Source organism: Neurospora hispaniola (assembly GCF_033458365.1).
Source record: "Neurospora hispaniola strain FGSC 10403 chromosome Unknown B0T23scaffold_4, whole genome shotgun sequence".
Classification (NCBI taxonomy): domain Eukaryota; kingdom Fungi; phylum Ascomycota; class Sordariomycetes; order Sordariales; family Sordariaceae; genus Neurospora; species Neurospora hispaniola.
The window spans coordinates 1,215,805-1,243,141 of NW_026944409.1; the positions used below are offsets into that span (position 1 = coordinate 1,215,805).

The 27,337-nt window shown below is 30.5% G+C and overlaps 2 protein-coding genes across 2 annotated transcripts; both read left to right on the forward strand.

Moving 5' to 3' along the window:
- Positions 1-12,734: 12,734 nt before the first annotated feature.
- On the forward strand, positions 12,735-12,917 carry B0T23DRAFT_317222 (uncharacterized protein; the record flags this gene model as incomplete). Its single annotated transcript, XM_062834990.1, has 1 exon — positions 12,735-12,917. A coding segment is annotated over one exon (183 nt), but the record flags the coding sequence as incomplete, so codon positions are not given.
- A 3,460-nt stretch (positions 12,918-16,377) lies between these two features.
- B0T23DRAFT_316351 (uncharacterized protein) lies at positions 16,378-16,722 on the forward strand (the record flags this gene model as incomplete). Its single annotated transcript, XM_062834924.1, has 1 exon — positions 16,378-16,722. A coding segment is annotated over one exon (345 nt), but the record flags the coding sequence as incomplete, so codon positions are not given.
- Positions 16,723-27,337: the final 10,615 nt, after the last annotated feature.

The following is a 27,337-nucleotide window of genomic DNA, read 5'->3' on the forward strand; positions in this document are numbered from 1 at the left end:
TTAATAAAGTTAATAAAGAAGGAAGAAATTTTCTATTAAGTTACAGATTGCTAAATAGCTTTCGATAAATTAAAAAGGAGGTTATTGGAAATTCTTATCTTAGTATATTTTGAGTACGGTAAAATAATACGGATAGAAATGCATATTTTTAATAGCGTACTAGCCGGAATATTATTTCAAAAATATAATAATAGATAGTACCCTATTACCTTCTATTCCGAAATTGTATAGGGAGCGGAAGATAATTACTCTATTTACGATAAGGAGATATCAATAGTAATAAGAGGATTGTTGTCTTAAAGAACTAAATTCGTCGGATTGTAATAAGGATTGTTTATTATTTTTACAGATTATAAAGCCTTTAAGTATTTTAGCAAAAGAGGTTATTTAAATTAAAAAAGGTTACATAAGCGGAGGTATTTTTTTAATATAATTTCTATATTATTTATTGCTTAGGGAAGGATAATATTATTATAAATACTTTATTTAGGAAGGTTGAGGATTTAAAGATATAGAAGGATAAAAAGGATGTGTAGAAGTTTATATAGTTATTTTAGCCGTTCGAAGCGCCCGAAGGGGACAAGGATGCGCTCCTACATATTTATACGTTAAATTTAATTAATAACGATATCAGGTTGGTAGGGATAGATTATAAATTAAATATAATCCTACTATAGGTAAATAAAAAAAGTCCCGATTTGGAAAGTTATTAATGGAAAGTTATAAAATAAGACTTAGGGTTTATAATATTATAAGGATAAATATTATTCTATTAAGGGAGATTAGTAATCTTTAATCAAAATTATTTAAGAATAAGAGCGATTAGGGAGTGTTATAATAGTATTGCTACGGCCTATTCCGGTAAGAATAAGATTAGACGATTAGTAGTAGTAAAATATTAGTAATCAACCCTTTCTAGCGATATTAACCGATATATAATTAATTATTTAATATACTATATATTTAAATACACGTGGGATAAAATATTGGAAATTTTATAATTAATAGAAGTATAGAAAAGGATATAGCGCTATATCGTTATCGATTTTAAAAAGATGCTTATAAATAAATACAGTTATAATAATATTTTTAATATTATCGACCCCTTATTAAAGAGTAGTTGGCTAATATTGTATAAGAGTAATATATTTAGAAAGGAAGTTTATTATTTATATTACGAAGGACCTTTCCGGATTTTCGGATTATCATAAGAAGTTATTAGTAAATAGAAACTCTAATTTAAGTCCTCCTTTAACGAAGAGATATTAAATATGATCAGTATTAAATGGATTTTTGCGTCGCTAGGGTATTTTTAAATTACCAGTTAAATGAAAAACTTTTACAAATACTTAAACTAAAAGCTCCGCCTATTCATTAATCATTTATAAAATAATTAATCCGAATTAATTCTAAGTATTAATTTCGCCTAAAATAGATTATATTATAGGAATACAAGACTTTAATTATACAAAATTATATTCGGCTTTCCTAAACTATCCTTCATAAATTAAAAAACCCGAATTTCATTAGAAAGTTCATTTATAATATAATAATTAATTAGATAGGATGTTAGAGAGGCTGTAGTACAAATTTTAAATTATATTAAGAGGGTTAGAACGGTTATTATTAAATATAATAATACTAAGCTATATAAGTTAATAAATATCGTCGAAACCCAAATTTCGATATAAACGATAGAATTTTTATCATTAAAAAGAATTAATTTACGGAGGGATAACCTAATAATAAGTTTAGTTTTTTATAAATATATCAAGCATTTCAAATTATTGCGAAGGTCGGGTATATTTATAAATTGGACCTCCCTCCAGATTAGCATATTACTAATCAATTTTTAGTAAATAGATTCCGACAATATTTCAATAATTCGTTACCCGGATAAATAGCGGAATACCTATAGGGCGAGGTGATTAATAATATTGAGGATTAGGGAGTGGACTATGTTGTAGTATTTCGGGTATATTATAGGAAGTTTTAGTATTAAGTAGAATACTCGTTAGGTCTACAAAATCGACCGTCAGACTAGTGGGCGAGCCACTAGTCAGGGACATTAATTCGTACATAGACATTAATTCGTACCGGATCCTTATATCGAGACGGTATATGGTTTGTATGCATTGGGCACTCAATTAGGAGAGATAGAATGCAGCAAAACCATGTATATATGCAGGAAGACCAGCTGATCGGTTTAGTGTGGAGGACCTTGGCGCCAAGGGCTTGTGCTAACCAGTGAAAGTTACTCGCGCGGTACGAATCAATGTCCATGTACGAATCAATGTCCCTGACTAGTGGCTCGCCCACTAGTCTGACGGTTAATTTTGTAGACCTGACGAGTAGTAAGGTTGGGATTCGGACCTAATATAGTAGTTAGTACGAAATTTTAAAAACGTTATTATAGAAATTAGGGAGTTTTACAAAATAAACCCGACGGCGGTAGGGCTACTACAATATTTAGAATTCTAGTTAGAGGTAGCGGCCAATAATGAGTTTTTGGAAGATTATAAGGACGATAATATTCCTAGAGAAGGGGGAATGTGTAGACGATTATTGCGATTAAGGAGGAACTGAATATATTAGGAGGAAGAGGCGTTTGTACGCGCTCTAATGAGTAATATAATTGAATAATTAATTAATAATAAAATTACGATTGGGATATTAACGTAGTATACGATGGGTTAGTACCCTAAAGATACTGTACTAATTACTACGAAGGTATGTGCCCTCTGCCGGGAAGGTCGTTGGTTCGAATTAGTGTGCGCGCACTAGACTTTTTTTTTCTTTTCTTTCTGGTCGTCTATGTAGAAGATTCGAAGCGAGTCTTTTTTTGAAGGGGGGGTGATGTAACGGCGCGGCTTAGCCGCTGGTCATTCTGGTTATTCTGGTTATTCGTGCAGTGGCCCTGAGGGACCCACTGTAAGGTTCTTGGCAGCGCACAGGATCTATATCCGTTGCACTGCAAATCCATCTTTGTATTTTAGTTTTCTTTCTTTCTTTCTTCATCTTTCGATCTTCATTCAATAGTAGGGTCATTGTCGCATTGTCGCATTCCTTCTCACCGTTCGCCGTGACAATAATCTAATTTTAAAAATTATATTTTATTAAAATTTAAGAAAAAATTGCACTAGCTATATATAAAATATACTATTTTAAAGGTATTTTCTCCATTAGTAGTAGAGTTCTTTAGGTTCCTAAATAATATTTATAATATTTTTTATATTGATTTTTTCTAGCGGGTTATTAGAAACCCCTTGCCCGGTTAAATTCTAACCGACGAATAACTACCGCCGGTAGTAATAGAAAGAAAGGAAGAGTATTATATAGAAAAGATCCTGTGTGTTGGAGGGAGCCCGACTAATTATAAGGCTTTTATAAAGTAGAAGGAATATTATAAATTATTGTAGTACCCATTTAAAGACTTTTCAAATACCGAAGCATTTAAGTTCTTTGAAAGGTAATATAGGAATATTCGAGTTAACTATAGACTTATAAATTAATTTACAAAAGGGATTATATTAGTAGAATAAGAAGAGGAAGTAAAATTAATATCCGGAGGTAAAAGATATAGCCGTGTATTTAAAATTAAGGCGCCTCCTTTATCAATCCGTTTCATTTAGAAACTTTAGTACCTAATACCACCCTAGTACCCAACCTGATTATAGTACTCAGAAATAATAATATTATAGTAGTATTATTACGGGGAACCTACACCTTTCTTTTTCTTTTTTAGAGGAGAAGTGATTTCCTTCATTAAATCTAAGAACCGAATTAACTTCTTTAATTTTATCTTCTCCTCCGACGTATCTCCCTTTTATTATATTATTTCTATTACTTTTATTACCTCCTCCTCTTTCTTTAGTTTTCTAATATCCTCCGATCTGTCTTTTATTACCCTCTTTCCTATTAATATTAATAAATCCTTACTACTTAATAATAATTCAAGATAAGCTTATAAATCCTCTTTACCCGGTAATACCCTATCCCCTTCTATTACCCCCCGTTATTCTTCTAACTTTCCAATACGAATTTCTAATTTTATAGTTACTTTATTAGACAGGGTCTTCATTACAACGGCTATCATTTTATTTTAAAAGATTTAAATTATTTTAATCATTTAAGTATTAAACCTGACTATAAGGGTATTTAAATGAATAGCGGTTGTAGCAATAATATACTTAATGATCCTGGTAAATTTTGTAGTATTATTCATTAAAGCAACCGAAATATAATTAACCTAAAATAATTCAACGAACAACAACGATTATAAAGTTACTAAATTACTCTAATTTGTACGAAGAACTTCAAGGCCCTCCTCTAAAACCCCTAATCTTTCGAGTATTACAACCGAAGTTAGGGCCGAAGTTATAGGAATATCCGGAATTATAATTGGAAGTACTACGGCAGTAGGAAGGGGGTTTAGCAGCGTTTTACTAACAGGGTAATTAAATGTAAGGTAGGCGGTATTATTAAATTTAAATAGTAACTAGATAGAATAAAAGTATTTAGAATATATTTATAGAATTATATAGCTATCGGCCGCTAATTATTCGAAGTTACAAACTATAATTACTATTAAATAAAAAGATTAGTAAAATAGAGCCTTACTGCTTGGGTAGCCCTTTACTAATTAGGTAGAATATTACTCCTAAACGGTAGAAGGTTGCCGCTAATAAATATGTAAAGTTTTCGAATACGTATCCAGTACGTAATAGTTCTTACCCTTATCAAGTACGTAAGTACTATAGTTCCTTAGTATTATATACCGGGAGTACTAGGTAAATGTAGTACTTTCAATAAACACTTTAGTAAATTTATAGTTTCTACCACCGCTACTACTAGGGGTCTAAGGCGCCGGAAAGACCGGTATAGTAAGAATAGGAATAAACGTAGGAGTAGGAGCCAAATAGCTACTAGAGTAATACCAATAGTAGGTATAAGTACGGGCGTAGGCGTAAGAACGATTACGGGTACAACTGCGGGTATTATAGCCGGGCGATAATAATGTATTAGAGTAGAGGGCCGGAGCCCGAAAGGATTTTATTTAGAATTGGTATTGAAAATAGGGTTAGGAATGGTTATTTAAGGGCGTTTTGAATTAGGATTGAGGGTATACGTACGATATAGTTGTAATTATTTATTAAAAGAGTAAGAAGGAGAATAAGAATTGTAGAGGGGTGAAATAGGGGTAATATAAATATTAATTGTAGTATACGCTCATAGTTAGAGGGGAGAAGGGGGGGGGGGGGGCTAATATTATAGGATTAGCGTTTAATAGGAAAATTAGCTCTTACTGGCTAGCACCCGCGTATCGCCCTGCTGTCCCCTTGCAAATATTAATAACTATATTATTAATTATAATACTCTCGAAATACCCGAACTATAATTACAATTACTATTCTTCTTATCAAGAAGAAACCGGCTACCGGGTATAAGGAAGCCTCTATATAAACGCACCCTTAATATTTAATTCCTTGGTGTAGGTAATATTAAATACGAACCCAACCCGGCATTTAATAGTAATATAATTACTCGAACTATTTTGAAAGCCAATTATTAAATGAATCTTGCATTCTACACAGAACTTAATATAATAGTTCAATAATATTATTAACGTTATAATAAGAAATATCTTAAAATAACGATTAATAGGGAAGGTTTATGTGACTGGTATCGTTATACCAACTCTAAATTGCAATTTAACGGTCCCTTCCTTTATAGTACCGAAAATTAAATAGACTTTAATACTTATAATAAAAATGATCTAGTATCTCAATTACTACGGCTTAATCCTATTAAAGAGATGCGTCTTTCGAGGGTCTATATCTTTATTGATATTTATACTTTTAGTAGTATATGATATAAACATCGAAGCTATTATATCAACTTTTTTCGAAACATTTCGCATATTCATTGTTAATCTCCAGATTACTATAAGAAATCGATATTACTTTTGTTAAAGTACGAAACGTTCGTAATTAATATTATATTATTAATCGAGTCTAAAGAGACTTTAAGGTCAACCGCCGCAAAATCGAATAATAACTTCGCTTTTCGAAGGAATATTACCCCGAATATACTAATATTAATATTATTTAAGACCGCTTTAATCAATTACTAAAAACCGGGGATGTATTCGATAATGTTACTATTATACCGGCCAATGATATTAATACCGAGGACCTTAATAAAGAAGATTAAGTACGATTGCAAGAGATTCTGAATAAAATTGAAGAATTTGAAATCGCTATAGCACCAAATTTTATAAGGGGGTTAATAAATAATATTAACTAATTGAGAGCCCAACTTTGTGGAGATGCATTGCCGGATCCTAACTTTATTCCAGTATAGGTTATAGATATACTTAATAACTAACCGCCCGGAAGTTAATTATCAATTTTTAGCCCGGCTCCTACTCCGGCTCCAGCTTTATCTCTAATTCCTAATCCTTCTATTGTTTAAATCCCACTTCCTAAACCCTTATCTCCCGGCTAGCCCCCAGTTCTTCCCCTGCTAGTAGAACTTCGTATTTATATTAAATAGGGACCCCGTTAAAGTCAATCTATTAATAAATTTCACTATAATTACCCAATTATATTTTAAGGCCTTCCTAATACTCTTTCTATATAGTACGGTTAACTATCTTACCCTATAGTTAAAGGTAATAAAATTTAAAAATTAGGTTCGCTATATAATAAGGTAGTATAATAGCCGTTTTATTTGCTATAAACGGTTCTAGTATATTATATTTGATTTCAAAATATATAGCTAAATTAATAGTAAGAGTATATATTATATAGACTACTGTCACGGGTCAAGGCGATACTGAACGTATTGGGTAGAATATGACTTGTGTAACTGTATAAGAAAGAAGGGAAACTATACAATCTATGTGTGGCGGCTTATCCTATATAGGCTAGGATAAGCCGCATTCTTAATATATATAACCGGAACCTCCAGGAACGTATAGCCAATCAAGGGGCCCGCGTAAGCCCAATACCCACTATAATAGTAGTAAAACTAAACAGATTAGCCAATTAGAGAATGTATATCAACCGGCAACTATAGCCGTAGTAATATTGTAACTAAATAATAATTATAAATTAGCCCTATAATATCACCCCGGGTTCAAAATACCCTCGGGCGCTAAAATATATAAAAGAAAGATCACTAATCCTCCTCCTCCAGGAATCCGAAGCCTTCTATTGAGTTAACCTCTCCGCACGCACCCAAAACTTACAGGTACGCACCCCCACTAGAAAACTGGGGCGGCTTAGCTAATAATACTTGATATTATAAATCCCGTTTTTACCCGCAAAATTTTGTATTTCCAATGCGCGCCAACATCCCCCTAACTTAGTTGTTTTTTCTCCTCTTTTTCCACACGGCCATTTGCACGCAGTTACACCAGCACTTTGCATATATTTACACTAGTATTCTATATCCATCTTCAATACCTTCAACGTACGTAAAATCGTCGCATTTAATTAATTTCTCAATTAATTAATCGCTATAAATACCTTCTACTACTACTATAACCGTACTATTAAAGCGCTCTCGTCGCACATTGTACTCCTCGATCGATAACTTTACTTCTACTACCTTATTTAACCCCGATACGATATAAACTATACTAATAGACGACCCTCTCTTCTCTTTCGAACCTACCGATCAATATAATAGAATATACGCCTATCTTATCACTTTTTACTATCGCTATCGCTTTAGGGTTTTAATTCAACGCAGTTAAAAGTATAATAATCCAGGCTATAAAGCGTATAATTCTATTATCAAAATAATATTTCAATATAACTATATAGAATATTTAAAGCACAGCTGTTATAGTCTAGAGAAAGAAGTGTGTTAACACGAAGTAAGCGAGCATAGCGGAGCTTCTTTCTAATAGTACGAGACCCCTATAAATTCTTCGTACCGTAAGTGGTCGGCTCCAGGTCTTATCCGTCTATTTAATTAGTCCATCGCTTAAACTATCCGCTCTTTGGATTAATTAGATTTCCTACTGCCCCGGTTTGTTCTTATAATTGGTTAGAGTCTATCCGGCCCGTGCTTGTTATTAATTAATCAAAATCCGTTGTTCTAAATAATATAAAATAAAATTCTATATTTAATTTCGTAAATTAACTATATATCGTAAATATTAATTAATTCTAGAATAGGCTATTTAATAGCGGTATATAGGTATTTAGTATTTAGTATTTACATCGGTATATACACATTTAAAATTCGTACTAATAAATCTAACAAAGGTCCCTAAGGGTATCCCCCGGATTCATCTCTCTCTTAATATAATACTTTCGTAGGGGGTCTCTAAGGGTCTCCCCTAAGTTTATTTCTATTTCTCCTTTTAATATATTTAATAGAAGTCCCCGGAGGTATCCTCCGGGTTTATCTTTCTTAATATAATATACTCAAGGGGGGTCCCTAGGGGTCTCCCCCAAGTTTATCTCTTCTAACCCTAACCCTTATAATTAGAGATCCCAAAAGTAATAGTCCCTTAGCAATTTAAAACCTACAAATTCTTTCCCAATTTACACACACACACGCATTCACTTCCATACAATCAATTTCTACGCTACCCAATCGACCATCTTTTTTTTCCTCTACTTTTATTAATTAAATAATCTTTACAATTTATAAATATAATATTCCAATTCGGATATTTTATTAATAATTTTATATACTAATCGACTATTTATACCCGACTTCCTTTATATATAAATAACCGCATTCAATTAATATATAGTCTAATAATTTATATACTTTTAATATAAATACTAGGTAGTATTCGAATAATAATCCGCAATCGACAATCGACTATATACACCCAACTTCCTTTATATACCTATAATTACCCCCAAAACGCTTAATTCCTAATAACTATTATACTTTCTTATAATAACCAATACTAATATTTATTTATATAATATTTTTAATTAAACTCGTTATTCGTATTATAATACTTATTATAACTATATTCCTATACTAACCGGTATTATAAATATATATATTATACTATATTCGTAGAATATAGTTTCTCTTAATTTATTTAGGCTTAAGCCTCCTTTATTTACATAATTACCCCCTTTTAAATAAGGCCCTTAAAAAGAAGAAGAAGATATTAAATTAAAATAATATAAAAACTATAAAAGGAACTTCCCTTTACCTGAATTTATTAGGAAGAGGGACCTAAGTAGGGTAGTCTAATAATATTTTTAATATTATAATACTTAAGGAAAGTATAAAGCGAATTTACTACAAGCTATGAATTTTATTTATAATTATACTAGTATATTAGACCTAGCCGCTTCCGTACCCGGTATACCTATTATTCTAATTCCAACTCCTTTAATTTCTATTTAGAAAATTCCCATAGCCTTTACCCTAGCTCCCCCGGCTCCCTAATATTTCGTTCTAATTCCCTTTACTATTCTAATTCCTTCTACTTTCTTTTAGAATATTCCTATAGCGCCTATAATAAATTATATATAGTCCTTAGCCACTATATCTACTACCTTACCTTAATAACTAATTTAAAATACTATTATAAATAATTAGGTACGTATAATAATACTATAAATACTAATACTAATATTATAAATATTAGGGTATTTATTTCTCCGGTAAAGTATTAATTTATAGGATTCGCCCCTTATAGCGGAAGCCCAACAAACCTATAAAATTACTCATAGGGATTACCGCCTTCGCTACCGTTAAAATAAATTTATTTTACATATACCATTTCTTTAAATATTATATAACCCAATACTATTATCCCCTAATATATTAATATTAAATAGTGTTGGTGGGTCCCGGCATTCACTGGGCCCAGTCCCCACTCTGTGCCCTGCCCAGACCGCACCACATCTAGCCTTCCAGACTCCGCCAGTCTCCCTCTCTCTCCTCTTCTCCATAGCACTCAATCAATCGTATCCAACCGCTTAATCTCGTTGGTGATCTCACAAATTATAAGCCCTCTCAAACCTTCCTTATAATTGTATTTAACGAGCGCATTAATAAGCGCATCGCCAGCTTCATTAAGGCGCTACAGTACCGGGTTAATAAACCATCGCAACCTTTATCTATTTAACGACTCGCCAGCTCGCCCGCAAGCCAGCCTCGCCACATGAAGATTCTCGCCAACACTTGTTGTTTAGCGACCCCTCCATCGAACCAGTTATCGGTTTTATCAAATCTATCATCGAATTAAGCGATTCTATTATTAAATTAATTAATAATTCATCTAGCGACTGCCACCCCTCTTCTCTTTCAAATACGCGATCTCAATTTAATAATCGCCAATATATCGAACCTTCCTATACCAACTACAACTACTAACTCATCGCTAATTCCCCTTTTTAATAATTAAAATATCGCTAATTAATATTAGGGACTTATAACTGAATTTAATTACTTTTAACTTATTCAATATATTTTTAAAATAATCCTAAAACCTAATAAAATAATAGATCCCGAGAAGCACAATATTTAATAAACTAAACGTACCAATACTAATAAAATTCTACTCTCTACTCTTAAAACCCCTACCGTTATTACAATTTTAATTATTAATAAATAGGATAGAATTAATAGAAACTCTAAAGTTATATATAATTTCATTTAATTTTATATCGCCTATATTACTAACGAAGCTCGTAGTAAAATCCTTACCGAATATTTAATTTCTAAACGTATTAATTTCAATACTATAATTTTTTTCCTTACTTATTATATTTTACTTTATAAATATATTAAAAATACTAAATTCAAAATTAATAAAGATTTTAAGGTTACTTTTCTTTATAATACTATAAAACTTATTTACCCTATTAATATTAGATACTAGGCAGCCGCTTGAAAGGCTAATGAAATGAATATTAGTACCTTCTTAATTAAATTCGGCAATATTAATAATATTGAATCCCGTACTAATATTAATATTAATATCCAAAAGTTAATTAATAATAATATTAATAAGAATAATAATAATACTAGTTCGACTAATAAGAAGAAGGACGATAAGAGAATCGACTATACTAATTATATTGGAAAGATCTATATTAATTAAAAGCACGTTTCCTATAGTTACTATATTAATAAATAGATAAACATCTACTAGGTCTACTTCCCTAAGAAGACGTCTAATACTTAAAGGCCCAAAAAGGAAATATTAACTAAGAAGATAGCCGCTACTAATGCTAGTACTAATACTCTTGCCAATAATACTTCGACCAATCCAACCACTCCTACTACTACTACTAACTCTACTTTATTATATAGAAGTAGAATAATTATAGGTTTAAGCGGCTTGGGTGGTAATAATATAGATTTTTGTTAAAGCCCCTAACCAACGCTATTAAACGAATTAACCGTACTTAAAATAATTAATTAATCGATTCTTCTCAACTTCAACTTCAATATACCTACAATAATCCCGCTAAAGTCTAATAGGTTCTAAAGTAATTTTAATAACTAGACAACATTCGAAATCTAGTTATTTACAATTCTAATTATATAAGTAATATTTTAAACTACCTTAAATAGTTTACAAACATACAACCACTTCCCTATCTAACAATTCATATAGTCGGTAATAGAACTTCGATTTATACCTACTATATTAGCACCATTAAACTGACTATAGCTACTTTAAATAGTATAATTATTAAAATTAGAATTAAAGACTATATTTATAATCCTCCTACCCTAGCGAATCTATTAACAATAAGGGGTCTCCTTAATAATAGCATAGTCTAGGATATAAAGACTAACCAGATCTCAATATACGGTAAAATTATAATATATTACAAATAGATTAATAGCCTTTTAATTTTTCTAGTATTTACCCAGTTAAACTTTCCCTAAAACGTCCGCTATACTATAATAGCCTTAATTAACTATTTAATAATAAACCGCCGCCTTATATGTATAGGTAAAGACTAAATTCTTAAAGTTTACGAAGCGGCTGGTATTAAACTAAGTAATACCTAAGATTACTTCTACGAAGTTTATATTAAGGTAAAAGTATATAATACAATCCCTAAAATCGCTAATAAAGTAACGACTTAACTATTAACTTATACTTATATTAATATTGTTTCCTATACTTTACTTAGCTAAAGGGATATAAGTATATAATCTACTTTATTAATTAAAATACCGGATTCTATTAAGTAAGGTTTATAATTAATAAGGGTAATGCCTTTGTGCAAATTAAAGAATTCAAGAAATAGATTGAGCTTTAAAGCGGTAGGCTCAAAATTAGGGTATTTAGTCTTAATAGCAGTCCAGAATTTAATTTTAATATTAAAGAATTTTAATATAGTAAAATTATTGAATAGGTACATATAGAAGGCGTAGAATTATTGAAATTAATACTTTATACCCTATAGATATAAGGAAAGATCGAGAAAGCTAGTACTATTATTATACAATATATTAGAGCTTTAATAATAGATTTTAATATCCTAGAACATTTATAGCTATTTATAGTAGATTATATTATTAGAGTATTTAACCTCCTTCCCTCGAAAGTTTATAGTAGATAAAGCTTATAGGAGTTACTTACTAAGGTAGTTAATTTCCTAAACGAAATTAAACAGTTATATCTTAAGTATTTGAGGTCTTACTTCTATATAGTTTACTACTTTATTAAATTAGAAATACGACTATAAGGCGATAAATTTCGTACTAAAACTTAGAAGGGTTATTTTATCAGTTTTAACGATATTTACAATCGTATTATATTCATTTGGAATCCCTATACTAGCGAAATCGTTAGAATTAGTATAGTAACCTTTTTTAAGGAAGATCCAGTTAATTATAAAAATCTAGTCCGTAATAGTAATAGTAATATTGTTAAACATCACATTATCTTTTTAAATTAAATAATTCATAAAATTAATAAAGTAGCGGATAGCGGCTATTAGATTTAAATTAAAGTGGATAGTACAGTTCTACAACTATACTTATAGAAAGTAGTTGAGTCACCCTATTAAGAAGCTAAAAAGATTTGGGAGACGATAATTATACTACCACTCTCGCCAGAGGTTATACTAATACCCTCGACTACTCCAGTTAACGCGATTGCTCTAGTTAATACGACCGCGCCAGTCAACCCGACTCCTCCAGTCAACCCGACTACTCCAGCAACCATAACGGTTCCTTCCAATATTCTAGCCAATATAATACCGCTAATATCACCGTTACCGATACCAACCCCGTCGCTAATCCAGGCTCCAGAAACCTCACTAGCGCGTTCATCGCCAGATCCACTACAGTATTAGCCGTCGGAATCCACAATCAGGGATACTATCGAATATAACGACGATTTTCTTGATTTTGAAGATCTTAATGAAGAAGACCCTATACCCCGCGATTAACGCAATAGTAATTTTAATAAGTTAATTGTATATACTACTCTAGGCACCCCGCTACCCAACAATCTTCAATAACCCGCTTCAGCCGCTTAATTGCCGTTGATAGGTATACCGAACCCTTCTCGCACACAACAATACACCCCATCGCTGGTATTACGAGTCAGTAAGCTATAACTAACTAAAGACGAATTCGGAGTAGCAAGCCCCGAATTCGGAGCCTATAACAAACCAGTCAGACCCTATAGGTCAACCGTCTACTCAAGCACAGCCAGGACAAGGAAGCCAACCCTCTAAAATTAATATATAAGTATTAAATTCAAAAGTAAGTAAAGGTAAACCTCATCGCTCTACGGCCAAATTACCAGACTTTAAATACAGTATTTAATAAATAAAAGATAATAATAGTAATATTGTTTAAAACTCGGTAAAATTGCCCGACAACTTCTACAATATAGTAGAGGGACGTTTAGTAAGACGCGTATTACCTATATACTACCTTACTAACGTTAAAATCAATTATAATATAATATTTATCGCCGCTAGCAAAATTCAACGATTTATTCCCAAGAATTATCAAATTGTATTAAAGTAGGATAATTTTAAATTATACTAATTACCCGCAATAAAGAAACGAATTAAGCTACTTAAGGATAGGGGAGTCTATACCTTAGTCCCTAGATCTCTAGATATAGAAGTATTACTTGGAAAATAGGTATATAATAAGAAATACGATATTAATACCAAAGATTAAAAAGCTAGAGCTAAATGGGTAGTCTATAGTAATTTCGAATAAGGCAATTGGGTAGTACAAGAAATTTATATAGTAGTAGTATACTTTATTAATATTAGACTATCTTTGGCTATTATAGTTATAAACGATTACGAATATTATTAGTTCGATTTTAATATTACATTCTTAAACGCCTCCATTCCTAACAATACCCAATATTATATTAAATAACCAATAGCGTTTAAAAAGCCTATTCCCGGTTATAATAAAGAAGACGTAGTTTATTAATTTACTAAAGCTCTTTACAATCTTGAATATTCACTACTTTATTAATTTAATACCCTTATTCTAATATTTAAAGAAGCCGGATTTATCCGTATCTCTATAGACTCTTACTTACTTACTAATAAAATACTAGGAGTATTACTAATTCTCTACATTAATAACCTTCTTGTTACTACGCTAATTATAACCGTTATTAATTAAATTAAAAAGTAGTTGGCTAACTATTTCAAATTAAAAGAGTTAGAATAAGTACGTATATTCTTAGGATACAATATTGTAAAAGACTGCCAAATTCGTATAGTCTTTATATTTTAATAATAATATACTAAGTTGGTCATCGCCAAATTTAATAACGGTAAGCTCTATAACATTAAAATACTATAACTACCGGACTATAAGATCTATAGGGGTGATAATATATCGCCAAAATAAGCCAAATCTTACCCTAAGAAGACTAATTCATTGAATTGGATTTTAATAAGCACCCGGCCAAATATTTCCTTTACTATTAATAAATTATTAAAAAATATTAAAAATCTAACCGACCGTTATTTCGTTATTATGAAGTATTTATAGCGGTATTTATTTGAATACCCCAATTTAAGTATTGAATTAGAAGGTATACTCTGGCCGTCAATAGCCCCATCCTTCCACGCATGTGCGGACGCCTCTTTTACTAATAATATACTTTTAAGGAAGAGTATAGTTAGTTATATTATATTTTTTACTTATAGCCCCGTCCTTTAAAAGACTAAATAATAGGATCTTATTATAATCAGTACGATTAAGGTAGAATTTACTAACCTAATTCCTATAGTAAAAGTGCTCGATTGGGCTGGTGGTATATTCGATGATTTGAGTGTGAATTTGGGCCTTTATAAGATTAATAGGGTTCTTTATACGGATAGTAGCAATGTTAAAGACTGGGTTCTTAACCCTAATCTCCTAGCGAGAAATAAATATATTAATATACGGTATAAATAGTTGATTTAAGAGGTGGACAGGAAGGTATTTGTAATTAAGTACTTACCGGGTGATGAAATGCCAGTTAACGGTCTAACGAAACCGTTAAAGCTAGATAAGCACGCTAAATTCATTAAGTTGATGGGCATAGTCCAGAAGAAAGTTCCCTAGGTTTAAAAAGATTAATAATACTATTGAAGATATTACAATGTAAATAGTATAGAGGTTTAAACACTGTTTTGGCGTTCTTCCAGTCTATGGGGGTGTGTTGGTGGGTCCCGGCATTCACTGGGCCCAGTCCCCACTCTGTGCCCTGCCCAGACCGCACCACATCTAGCCTTCCAGACTCCGCCAGTCTCCCTCTTTTTCTCTCTTCTTCTCGATAGCACACACTCAATTAATTACATTCAACCGCTTGATCTCGTTGGTGATCTCACAGGTTATAAGCCCTCTCTAACCTTCCCTGTGATCGCATTTGATAAGCGACAAGCGCATCATCAAGCGCATCGTCAACTTCAACAAGGCGCTGCAGCACCGGATCAAAAGAAGCAACTACGACCTTCGTCGATTTGACAATTCGCCCGCTCGCCTACAAGCTAACCTCACTATATAAAAATTCTCGCTAATACTTATTATTCAATAACCCCTCCCTTAAATTAATTATCGATTTATCTATCGAACTAGTTATTAGTTCATTCTTTATTAAATTAAGCGATTTAAACAATTCCATTATCGAATTAATTAAATAAATTAACAGCTAATTTAGCAACTACTAATTTTCTTTTTTTCAATATATTAAATCCTCCTATACCTACGATAATTATAAGTTCGTTACTAATCCTCCTTCTTAGCGACTATAACATCGCCAATTAGCATCAAGGATTTATAGCCGAATTCGATTATTTCTAATTCGCCGAATACGTCTTCAATATAATCCCAAAGCCCAATAAAGCAATAGAGCCCGAGAAGCACAATACTTAGTAGATTAAACGTACCAACACCAACAAGATCCTAATCTCTACCCTTAAGAACCCTAACGTTAGTATTATTTTAAATATTAATAGTTGGGATAGAACCGGTAGAGACCCAAAGGTTACGTATAATCTTATTCAATCTTATATCGCCCGTATTACTAAAGAGGCTCGCAACGAAGTTCTCGCCGAATATCTAGCTATTAAGTATACTAATTTTAATACTATAGCTTCCTTTCTCAACTACTATACTATATTCCGCAAACGTATCAAGGATACCAAATTCACAATCGACAGTAACTTCGAAATTACCTTCCTTTACAATACCGTAAAGACCGCCTATCCTATTAACGCCAGATATTAGGTAACCGCTTTAGAAGCTAACGAACTAAATATTAGCTTTTTCTTGGCCAAATTCGGTAATATTAGCAACGTAAAATCCTATACTAGCATTAACGTCAATATCTAGAGGTCGGCTAACAACAATAATAATAATACCAATAAGAACAATAACAACGGCAATAGTAGCTCGACAAATAAGAAGAAAGATGATAGTAAAAGAATCGACTATACTAGCTGCAATGAGAAGATCTATACTACTCAGAAACATATTTCTTATAGTCATCACGTTAGTAAAAAGGCGGATATCTACTGAATTTACTACCCTAAAAAGGCGCCCGATACTTAAAAACCCAAGAAGGATATACTAGCCAAGAAAGCAGCCGCCTCCAATACTAGCACTAGTACTCTCGCTAACAACGCTTCAACTAATCTTACCACTCCCGCTACCACTACTAACTCTACCTTATTGTATAGAGGTAAAATATTTATAGGTTTAACCAACTTGGACGGTGGCAATATAGATTTTTACTAAAGCCCCTAACCAACGCTATTAAACGTATTAATAGTACTCAAAATAATAGTTAATCAATCGATTATCAACTTCAACTCTAATATACCCACAATAATCCTACTAAAAACTAACAAGCTCTAAGGCAATATTTACAACCGGACAACATTCGTAATCTAATTATTTATAACTCTAATTATACAAGCAATATCTTTAACTACTTTAAATAATTTATAGATATACAATTATTCCCCTATCCAATAATTTATACAATCGGTAATAGAACCTCGATTTATTCCTACTATATTAGCACTGTTAAGTTAACTATAGCCACTTTAAACGATATAACCATTAACGTTAGAATTAAAAACTATATTTACAATCCTTCTACCCTAACAAATCTATTAATAATAATAGGTCTTCTTAATAATAGTATAATCTAGGATATAAAAACTAACTAAATTTCAATATATAGTAAAATTATAATACAATACAAATAGATTAACGGCCTTCCAGTCCTTCTAATATTTACCTAGCTAAACTTCCCCCAAAATGTCCGCTATACTATAATAGCCTTAATTAACTACTTAATAATATACCGCCGCCTTATATACGTAAGCAAAGACTAGGTTCTTAAAATTTATAAAATAGCCGGTATTAAATTAAACAATACCCAAGATCACTTTTGTGAGGTATGCGTCAAAGCTAAAGCCTACGATATAATCCCCAAAATTGCTAGTAAAGTAACAATTTAACTATTAATTTATATCTACGTCGATATTGTTTCCTATACTTTACCCGGCTATAAAGAATATAAATATATAATTTATTTTATTGATTAGGTTACCGGATTCTATTGGGTAAGGTTTATAATTAATAAAGGTAATGCCTTTGTACAAATTAAAAAGTTCAAGAAATAGGCTGAGCTTTGAAGTGGTAGGCTTGAAATTAAAGTATTTAATCTTAATAGCGGTCTAGAGTTTAGTTTTAATATTAAAGAATTTTAATATAGTAAAATTATTAAATAGGTATGTACCGAGGGCGTAGAATTTCTGAAGTTAATACCCTATACTTTATAAATATAAGGAAAGATCGAGAGAGTTAGTACTATTATTATATAACGAGCTAGAGCTTTAATAATAAATTTCAATATCCTAGAGTATTTATAGCCGTTTGTAGTAGATTACGTCGTTAGAATACTCAACCTTCTACCTTCTAATGTAAATGTTAGAGGTAAGAGCTTATAGGAATTACTTACTAAAGCGGCCAATTTCCCGGACGAAATTAAATAATTATATTTTAAGTATTTAAAGTCTTACTTTTATACGGTTTATTATTTTATTAAACTAAAAAAGCGACTACAAAGCAATAAATTTCGTACCAGAGCTTAGAAGGGTTATTTCATCGGTTTTAATAATATCTACAGTCGTATTATATTTATTTAGAATCCCTATACTAGCGAAATCGTTAGAATTAGCGCAATAACTTTTCTTAAGGAGGATCTAATCAACTATAAAGATCTAGTCCGTAATAGTAACAGCAATATTATTAAATATCATATTATTTTTTCAAACCAGATAGTCGATAAAATTAATAGAATAGCGGATAGCAATTACCAGATCTGGGTTAAAGTGGATAGTACGGTTCCACAACCATACTTACAAAAAATAATTAGATAACCCTAGTAAGAAGGCAAAAAGACGTAGGAGACAACAATTACACTACCACTCTCGCTAGAGGTTATACTAGCACCCTTAATAGTTCCAACCGCGATTACTCTAGCCGCGACTACTCTAATCAATACGACTACTCCAATCAATACGACTACTCTAATCAACCCGACTACTCCAGTAACTATAATAGTTCCTCCTAATATACCGGTCAATATAGTACTACTAATATCCCTATTACTAATTCCAGTACTAAATTCTCTAGTACCGTTATTACTAAATCTACTATCGTACTAGCCGTCGGATTCTACGATTAGAAATACTATCGAGTATAATAATAACCTTCTTAATCTTACAAATTTTAATAAAGAAGACCCTATACCCTGCGATTAATATAATAATAATTGTAATGAGCTAACCGTATATACTATTTTAAGTACCCCGCTACCTAACAATCTTCAGTAACCCGCTTCAACCGTTTAATTACTGCCGATAGACATTCGGAACCCTTCTTACACGCGATAATATACCCTATTATTAATATTGCAAATCAATAAACTATAACTATAACCGAAAATGAATTTAGAGTAACAAACTTCGAATTCGGACCTTCCGAACCCGAATTCGGGGCCTATAATAAATTAGTTAAACCCTATAAGTTGATCGTCTATTTAGGTACAATTAAAATAGGGAAGCTAACCCTCTAAGATAGATATTTAAATATTATATTTAGAGGTAGGTGAAGGTAGACTTCGATAATTTACGGCTAAGTTACTAGACTTTAAATATAGTATTTAATAAATAAAAAAGAGTAATAGTAATATTATTTAAAATTCTATAAAATTACTTAATAATTTCTATAATATAGTAGAGGAATACCTAGTAAAACGCGCATTACCTATATACTACCTTACTACCGCTAAAGTCAATTATAATGTAATACTTATCGCCGCTAGTAAAATTTAATAATTTATTTTCAAAAATTATTGAATTGTACGAAAGTAAGATAATTTTAAATTATATTAGTTACTAGTAATAAAAAAGTAAATTAAAATATTCGAAAATAGGGGAATTTATACTTTGGTCCCCAAATTTCTAAATATAGAAGTATTGCCTAGAAAATAGGTATATAACGAAAAATACGATATTGATACTAAAGATTAGAAAATTAGAGTTAAATAAATAGTTTATAATAATTTTAAATAAAGTAATTAGGTAGTACAAGAGATCTATATAGCAGTAGGATACTCTATTAATATTAGACTATTTTTAATTATTATAATTATAAACGATTACGAATATTATTAATTTAATTTTAATACTACCTTCTTAAACGCCTTTATTCCTAATAATACCCAATATTATATTGAATAACCGACAACGCTTCAAAAGCCCATTCCCGGTTATAATAAAGAAAATATAGTTTACCAACTTACTAAGGCTCTTTATAATTTTAAATATTCACTACTTTACTAATTTAATACCTTTATTCTAATACTTAAAGAGATTAGATTTATCCCTATCTCTATAGACTCTTACTTACTTACTAATAAAATACTAGGAGTACTATTAATTCTCTATATTAATAACTTTTTCGTTACTGTACTAATTATAACTATCGTTAATTAAATTAAAGATTAGCTAGTTAGCTATTTTAAATTTAAAGAGTTAGAATAAGTATGTATATTTTTAGGCTACGATATTGTAAGGGACTATTAGATTCGTATAATTTTCATATCCTGATAATAGTATACTAAGTCGGTTATCGCCAAGTTTAATAATAGTAAGATTAAATTCTATAACGTTAAAATACTATAGTTACTAGACTATAAAATCTATAGGGGTAATAATATATCGTTAGAAGAAGTTAAATTTTACCCTAAGAAGATTGGTTTATTAAATTGGATTTTAATAAATACCCGGCTAAATATTTCCTTTACCGTTAATAAACTATTAGAGGGTATTAAAAAGCCTATAGACCGCTACCTCGTTATTATAAAGTATTTATAGTAATACCTATCCGAATATTTTAATTTAAGTATTAAATTAAATAATATGCTCTCGCCGTCAATAGCACCATCCTTCTATATATATATAGACGCCTCTTTTACCGATAATATCCTTTTAAGGAAGAGTATAGTTGGCTATATTGTATTCTTTACCTATAGCCCCGTCTTTTAGAAGACTAAACGATAGGATTTTATTATAATTAGTATAATTGAGGTAGAGTTTACCAACTTGGTTCCTATAGTAAAAGCGTCCGATTGGGTTAGTAGTATGCTAGATAATTTGAATGTGAATTTGGGCCTTCATAAGGTTAATAGGGTTCTTTATACGGATAGTAGCAACGTTAAAGACTGGGTTCTCAACCCTAATTTCCTAGCTGGAAATAGATATATCGATATATAATATAAATAATTAATCTAAGAGGTGGATAGGAAGGTATTTGTAATAGAGTATTTGCCGGGTAATGAGATGCTAGTTGACGGTCTAACGAAGCCGTTGAAGCTAAATAAGTATGCTAAATTTATTAAATTAATTAGTATAGTTTAGAAGAAGGTTCCCTAGGTTTGAAATATCGTTAATACTATAAAAGATATTACAATATAAATAGTATATAGAGGTTTAAATACTGTTTTGGCGGTCTTCTAGTCTATGGGGGTGTGTTGGTGGGTCCCTGGCATTTATTGGGCATAGCCCAGTCCCCACTCTGTGCCCTGCCCAGACCGCACTATATTTAGCCTTCCAGACTTCGCCAGTCTCCCTCTTTTTCTCTCTTCTTCTCGATAGCACACACTCAATCAATCGCATTCAACCGCTTGATCTCGTTGGTAATCTCACAAGCTTCCTATCGTTATACGAATTACTCCTATTAATATAGCGGCTAATAATATTAATAGCTCTACACTATATTCGCTACTTCAACTACCTATCTTAAAAACTAGTATTATACTAATAGATTTAAGCCCTAACAACCTAGCGTCTTTATAGCTTAAGCTTCGTCATTTACAATATTTAATTATAAACGAAAAATCAATAATCGGTTTTAAAATAATATATTATTTAAATTAGTAATTAAAATAAATATTTCCAAATTACAATAATATTTTCTTTAATAGTAGGAATATTCTTTTAATAGGGGATTTCTACTAATTGTCTCCTATAATAGGAAAATCCCTAATTACTACACGGCCATACACGCAATTATTACCCGAAGATATAATAGGAAAATTAGTATACTATTCATTCGATCGGACGATTAAATTTGAATAGATTATCCAATAAGGTAGTAATAAATAGACGGCATTTCGAAACGTACTTAAAGGTCTACAATATTCGTAATCTACCCGCGAACAATAGGAACTCCTATTTATACAGGTAAATACCAAACTATAATAGGAAGGGTACAATCTTAATATCTTTAAGGATATATTACGTATATACCCAATTAATAAATAAATTAGGGAGTAGAATTAAAACTATTTTAAACAATTCAGGGCCCCGGTTATCCAAATATATACCGATTATACTAATACTAAAACTATTAAAGTAGAATTTATCCATATTAATAACCTTTATAAGCAATTACTCCTAGCTATTAGCATTAAAATTATATTGATTAAAAATATCTAAACTGAGAAGGGCTTAATTAATAGTACCATTAATACTATTTATAATATTACTTAGTATTATAATAATTAGACTCGGGAAATCCCGCCTTATACCCTATTACTACATTTCCTCAACTATACTAACCCTCCTTATTTTAAACAAGAAAGCCTTAATACCAATATTATACCTATCTTTCAATCTATTTAAAAATTTATAAAGGGGGCTACTTTCTATACAAAAAAACAATTCCCTATTATGATCGCTTATACTATTATAATGTATAAATTCTAAAGTACAATCGTTAACACTACTATTCTAAATATATTAAAAAAGGACTTTACGCCCGGCCCAACCTACATCGCTATTTCGAAGGTTAAAACATTATAAAATATAATATTTAATTACTCTTTTGATATCGATACTATACAGGCGAAGAGCAATAAAGCCCGGCTTAAATATTATATTAATACTATTTATAGACGACCTCAATCAATATTACCTCTTATACTAATACTAGTAATATAATTCTATTATAGATTTTAGGTACTTCAGCTATATTTAACCGATTTTAATAGTATATAATCAATATACTTTTCCGTACGGACGTTACCCCTTTTCTATTTCCTATTTCTTTATATTCATAAAATAACCGCCTTTTTATTTTATATATCGCCTTATTAGATAATAATATCATTCGCTACTAGTAATAGTACCGCTATATTAATACCATCCTTACTAACCTTCTCTTTACTACTAATATAATGCGAATTAATTACTAATAGCGCCTTCATACAAATATTTAATAATCCTACCGCTAACCGGTCCTTATTACTACTATAACGCGAATTAATTACTAAAGCGCCTTTATAAAAATATCTAATAGTCCTACCGCTAACTAGTCCCTATTACTACTATAGTGCGAATTAATCGCCGAAGCGCCTTTATAAAAATATCCAACAATCCTACCGCTAGCCGGTCCCTATTACTATTATAATATAAATTAATTACTAACTTATTAAATTAATATTAAAAACCTAGAAGAACGTTAAGACCGCCGAACACTTTATATTTAAAGAGGTAATATCTATAGACATAGCCTAAATAAAGGCCAAAACCACCCGTCGAAGGAACTTTATATTTAATAAAATAGTAATTATAAATATAGCCTAGAGGAAGGTTAAAATTGCCAAATACTTTACGCCTAACGAAATAATAATTATAAGTATAATTCAAAAAGGTTAAAACTACCCGTTCAGGATAATTCACTCCTAAAGAAGTAATTTTAATAAATCTAGCCTAAACAAAGGCTAAGATTGCCAATTCATTTAAATAGGAAACGTAAACACATCATACAACTAGCGTATTACTATAACCTCAACTTCTTAATATATATACCTTTATTATATAAGCGGAGGCAGGCTTCGTCTCAATTATAATACAAATCGGCCATTCCTAAACCTCCTTAATATAAAGCAGCAATTAACTATAAATCTACTAAGAGCAAATCGGCGATTCCGAATAAGAATTCCTTATTATAAAAAATATATATTCTATTCCTCGGGAAGTATTAACCTTCTTAATTTATTATTAATCTCTACTTATTTAATTAAATTATTCAAAATATATTTATTTAATTTAAATTACTTAGAAGTCTAAGAGGACTAGATAAATCTAACTTAATATCTTCTCTCCCCCCTCGAAAGGGAAGTCCTATATCGGAAAAAGAATAAGAGAAGGTTTTAACTAGAGTCCTCTTTATTATTAATTATAGTAAGGGGTTATAATAAAAGGGAGGTCCTATACTAGGAAAAGAACAAAAGGAAGCTTGAATTAGAGTCTTCTTTATTATTAATTATAGTAAAAAATTATAACGAAGCGGAACTCCATTTATATTACTAATAAACAGTCTTTAATAGATTCAAATAACTATTTTTGTATAATATACTAGAGGGTAAATATATAAAAGGTCGACTGGTTTAAATACAAAGTCCGTTTTATAGTAATATAGTTAATATATTCGAATATATATAGATAATTCGACTATATATACCCGACTTAGCGGTTTATATAATAGAGATAGATAGTCCTCCAATCTATTATTTAATTTCCTTTATTTTTATAATTTACCTAGTAAATACTATTTATATAACTGCCTACTTGCCCGCCAGCCCACTCGTACCCTCGCTAGCGCTAAGTTTTATATATCATTTAGAATTATTTTACTCCCCTCCTCTCTCTTCTTTTCTTTTCCAAACTACACTATATATAACTATATGAATAATTACTAGTATTATAGGTATTTATTTCCTTCGTTTTACTAATCTTATTAATAATCCTTTTATAAATATAATATCTTCTAATATATCTTTCCCTACTAATGCTTCTAAATTTACGCCTAATTCAGCCTAATTGCCCGCCCCCAAAACCCCTACCCACCCTGCTAAATTTACTACACCTACTAACCGCTACCGCCACTACGAAGATATTTCCTCCGGCACCCTAACCACTACCCCTAATCGCCTATTTTAATTACCCTAATATCCTACTAATAAATTCCTCCCCAACTATATTAGGCTATTAAAAAAAGAGAAGGCCGAGGAGTCTATAATTACTCCCCCTTCTATGGGGAAGAGGAAGATTATAAATTCTTATTTTTTCTTTTTTCCTTTCCTATCTAATTATAATATTCATTATTATATTTATTAGAATAATAATAATAAAGACGAGGATAATAGCAATAATAGTAGCCTTCTATATAGTTATTGATATAATATTCTGTATTAATATTATATATAGAATAAATATTATTATATCGAACTTAAAATAAACAAAGGAAAAAAGTACTATATTTATACTTAAAAGAGGGTTAATTACGACCCTAAACGTTTTAGGATATATATAGTATATTAACTATTGTAGGAAATTAAAAATATTAATGATAATAATACTATATATAAGTACTATAATAATATTTTCAATACTATTGGCCCTATAGTTCGTCTGGAGAAGGCTAGAGTTATTCCTCCGTAAGTTTTCGTTTATTTTTTTTCTTAGGTTTTTTATTTTTACTAATAATAATAACTAATATAATACTATAGTAACTTTGTCGATTTTACTTTCGGGCGCGAAATTCCTATCGTTCTTCGTATTCGCAATAGTAAAGTTCGTTATCTTACTTCTCCTATCCCCGGCCCCGTCCCTCTAATTTTCAAAACTTTTACTACCCCCCTAACCCTTACCCACTAAAAAAACCTCCCTCCCAACTACTCTTTCTCTACCCCCCCTCCCCCTTTTGCCAATTATATTATCCCTTTAACCCTCCCTATTTTTACTCTAACTAACTACTCTAATTAATCCATTATCAAAAATCGTTTTGCTACGCTAAAGAAGAATGTAAAATACTATTTTGAAATACTAAAATGATTTTAAGAATAAGAGAAGAAGAAGACGGAAATAAATAATACTATTATTAATAGATTGAAGGTTCCTCGGCCTTTCAGTCCTTATTTATTCAAATAATTTAACTAACCTTTCCAAAGAAAATAAAAAGAATAATAATAATAAAAATACGGACGTTTATTTAATTATTAGTATATTAATAATACCCTATTTTTACTTTTCTTTTTTCTTACCTTCGGGTATAAATACTAATATTTACTATTTTATTCTCAACCCGTTTATATATTTTAATTTATACTATAAATAAATTACTATTCTATATATAATTATATACTTCTTAACTTCCACATCTTTATCTATAATTAACCGCCTAAACATTTAACTATTAATCATCTATACTAACCTTAAATAATTTAAAAATTTCGACGGACGTATTACTAGCGGGAATTAAATACAAGTAGGTTATTTATCCCTAAAATTTCACTAATTAGTATATTTTTATAGGTATATAGTTTAATATATTATTTCGAGCGAATAGGGAAATTGGAGAGATTTACGGTATTTCTCTTCTTTTCGTATATAAGTTTATTTTTACTTAATAAAACTATTTTAGTGTTAATGTAATTACTTATAATTTATTAGTACTTAATAGCGATTAAATTGCAATGCTCTTCTTCTTCCTTTAATATATCCTTGATACGCTTATTGAATTCCATATTATTATCCTCGAATATAATTAATATATTCGCACTGGTAGTAGGTCGTTAATAAAAAAAATGGGCGAGGGTATTGAATTTAATAGATATATAATAAATATATTAATAGGAAGTATAGGCAGTATATAGAAATAATGGATATTAATAGAAAGTATAGATAGTGAATAGGATAAATATTATATATAGAATAGAATGGAACGAATATTTCAATACTACCTTTCAATATTATCACTTTTATTTACATCTCAATACCACTTTTAATATTACCGCTTTTATTTACATTTCAATACTACCTTCGAATACTATTACTTTTATTTACATTTTAATATCACCTTCCAATATTACTACTTTTATTGATATCTTAATACCACCTTCCAATATTACCGCTTTTATTTATTTTTCAATACTACCTACAATACTACCTTATTATAATTATAACTATAAATTCTATTATATAAATTATATTCTTATAAGTTCTATTACCGGTCCTAAGTAACGACTAGCTATAATAGTTCTATAATTTAGGTAGGGGTAAACTATACCTTTACTTGCAGGACCGGTCCGGATTAGCCTCCCTTCCTAGAAATCCTCAATTCCCTGGATTCGATACTCGACTTTCTAGACCGCTCTTCGACCCTTTAGATTCGTATTTGGATAAATAGAAAAAAAAACTATTAATTCGAATACTATTTCTAAATTTAATAACCTTACTAATTTAATTATAGAATGAAA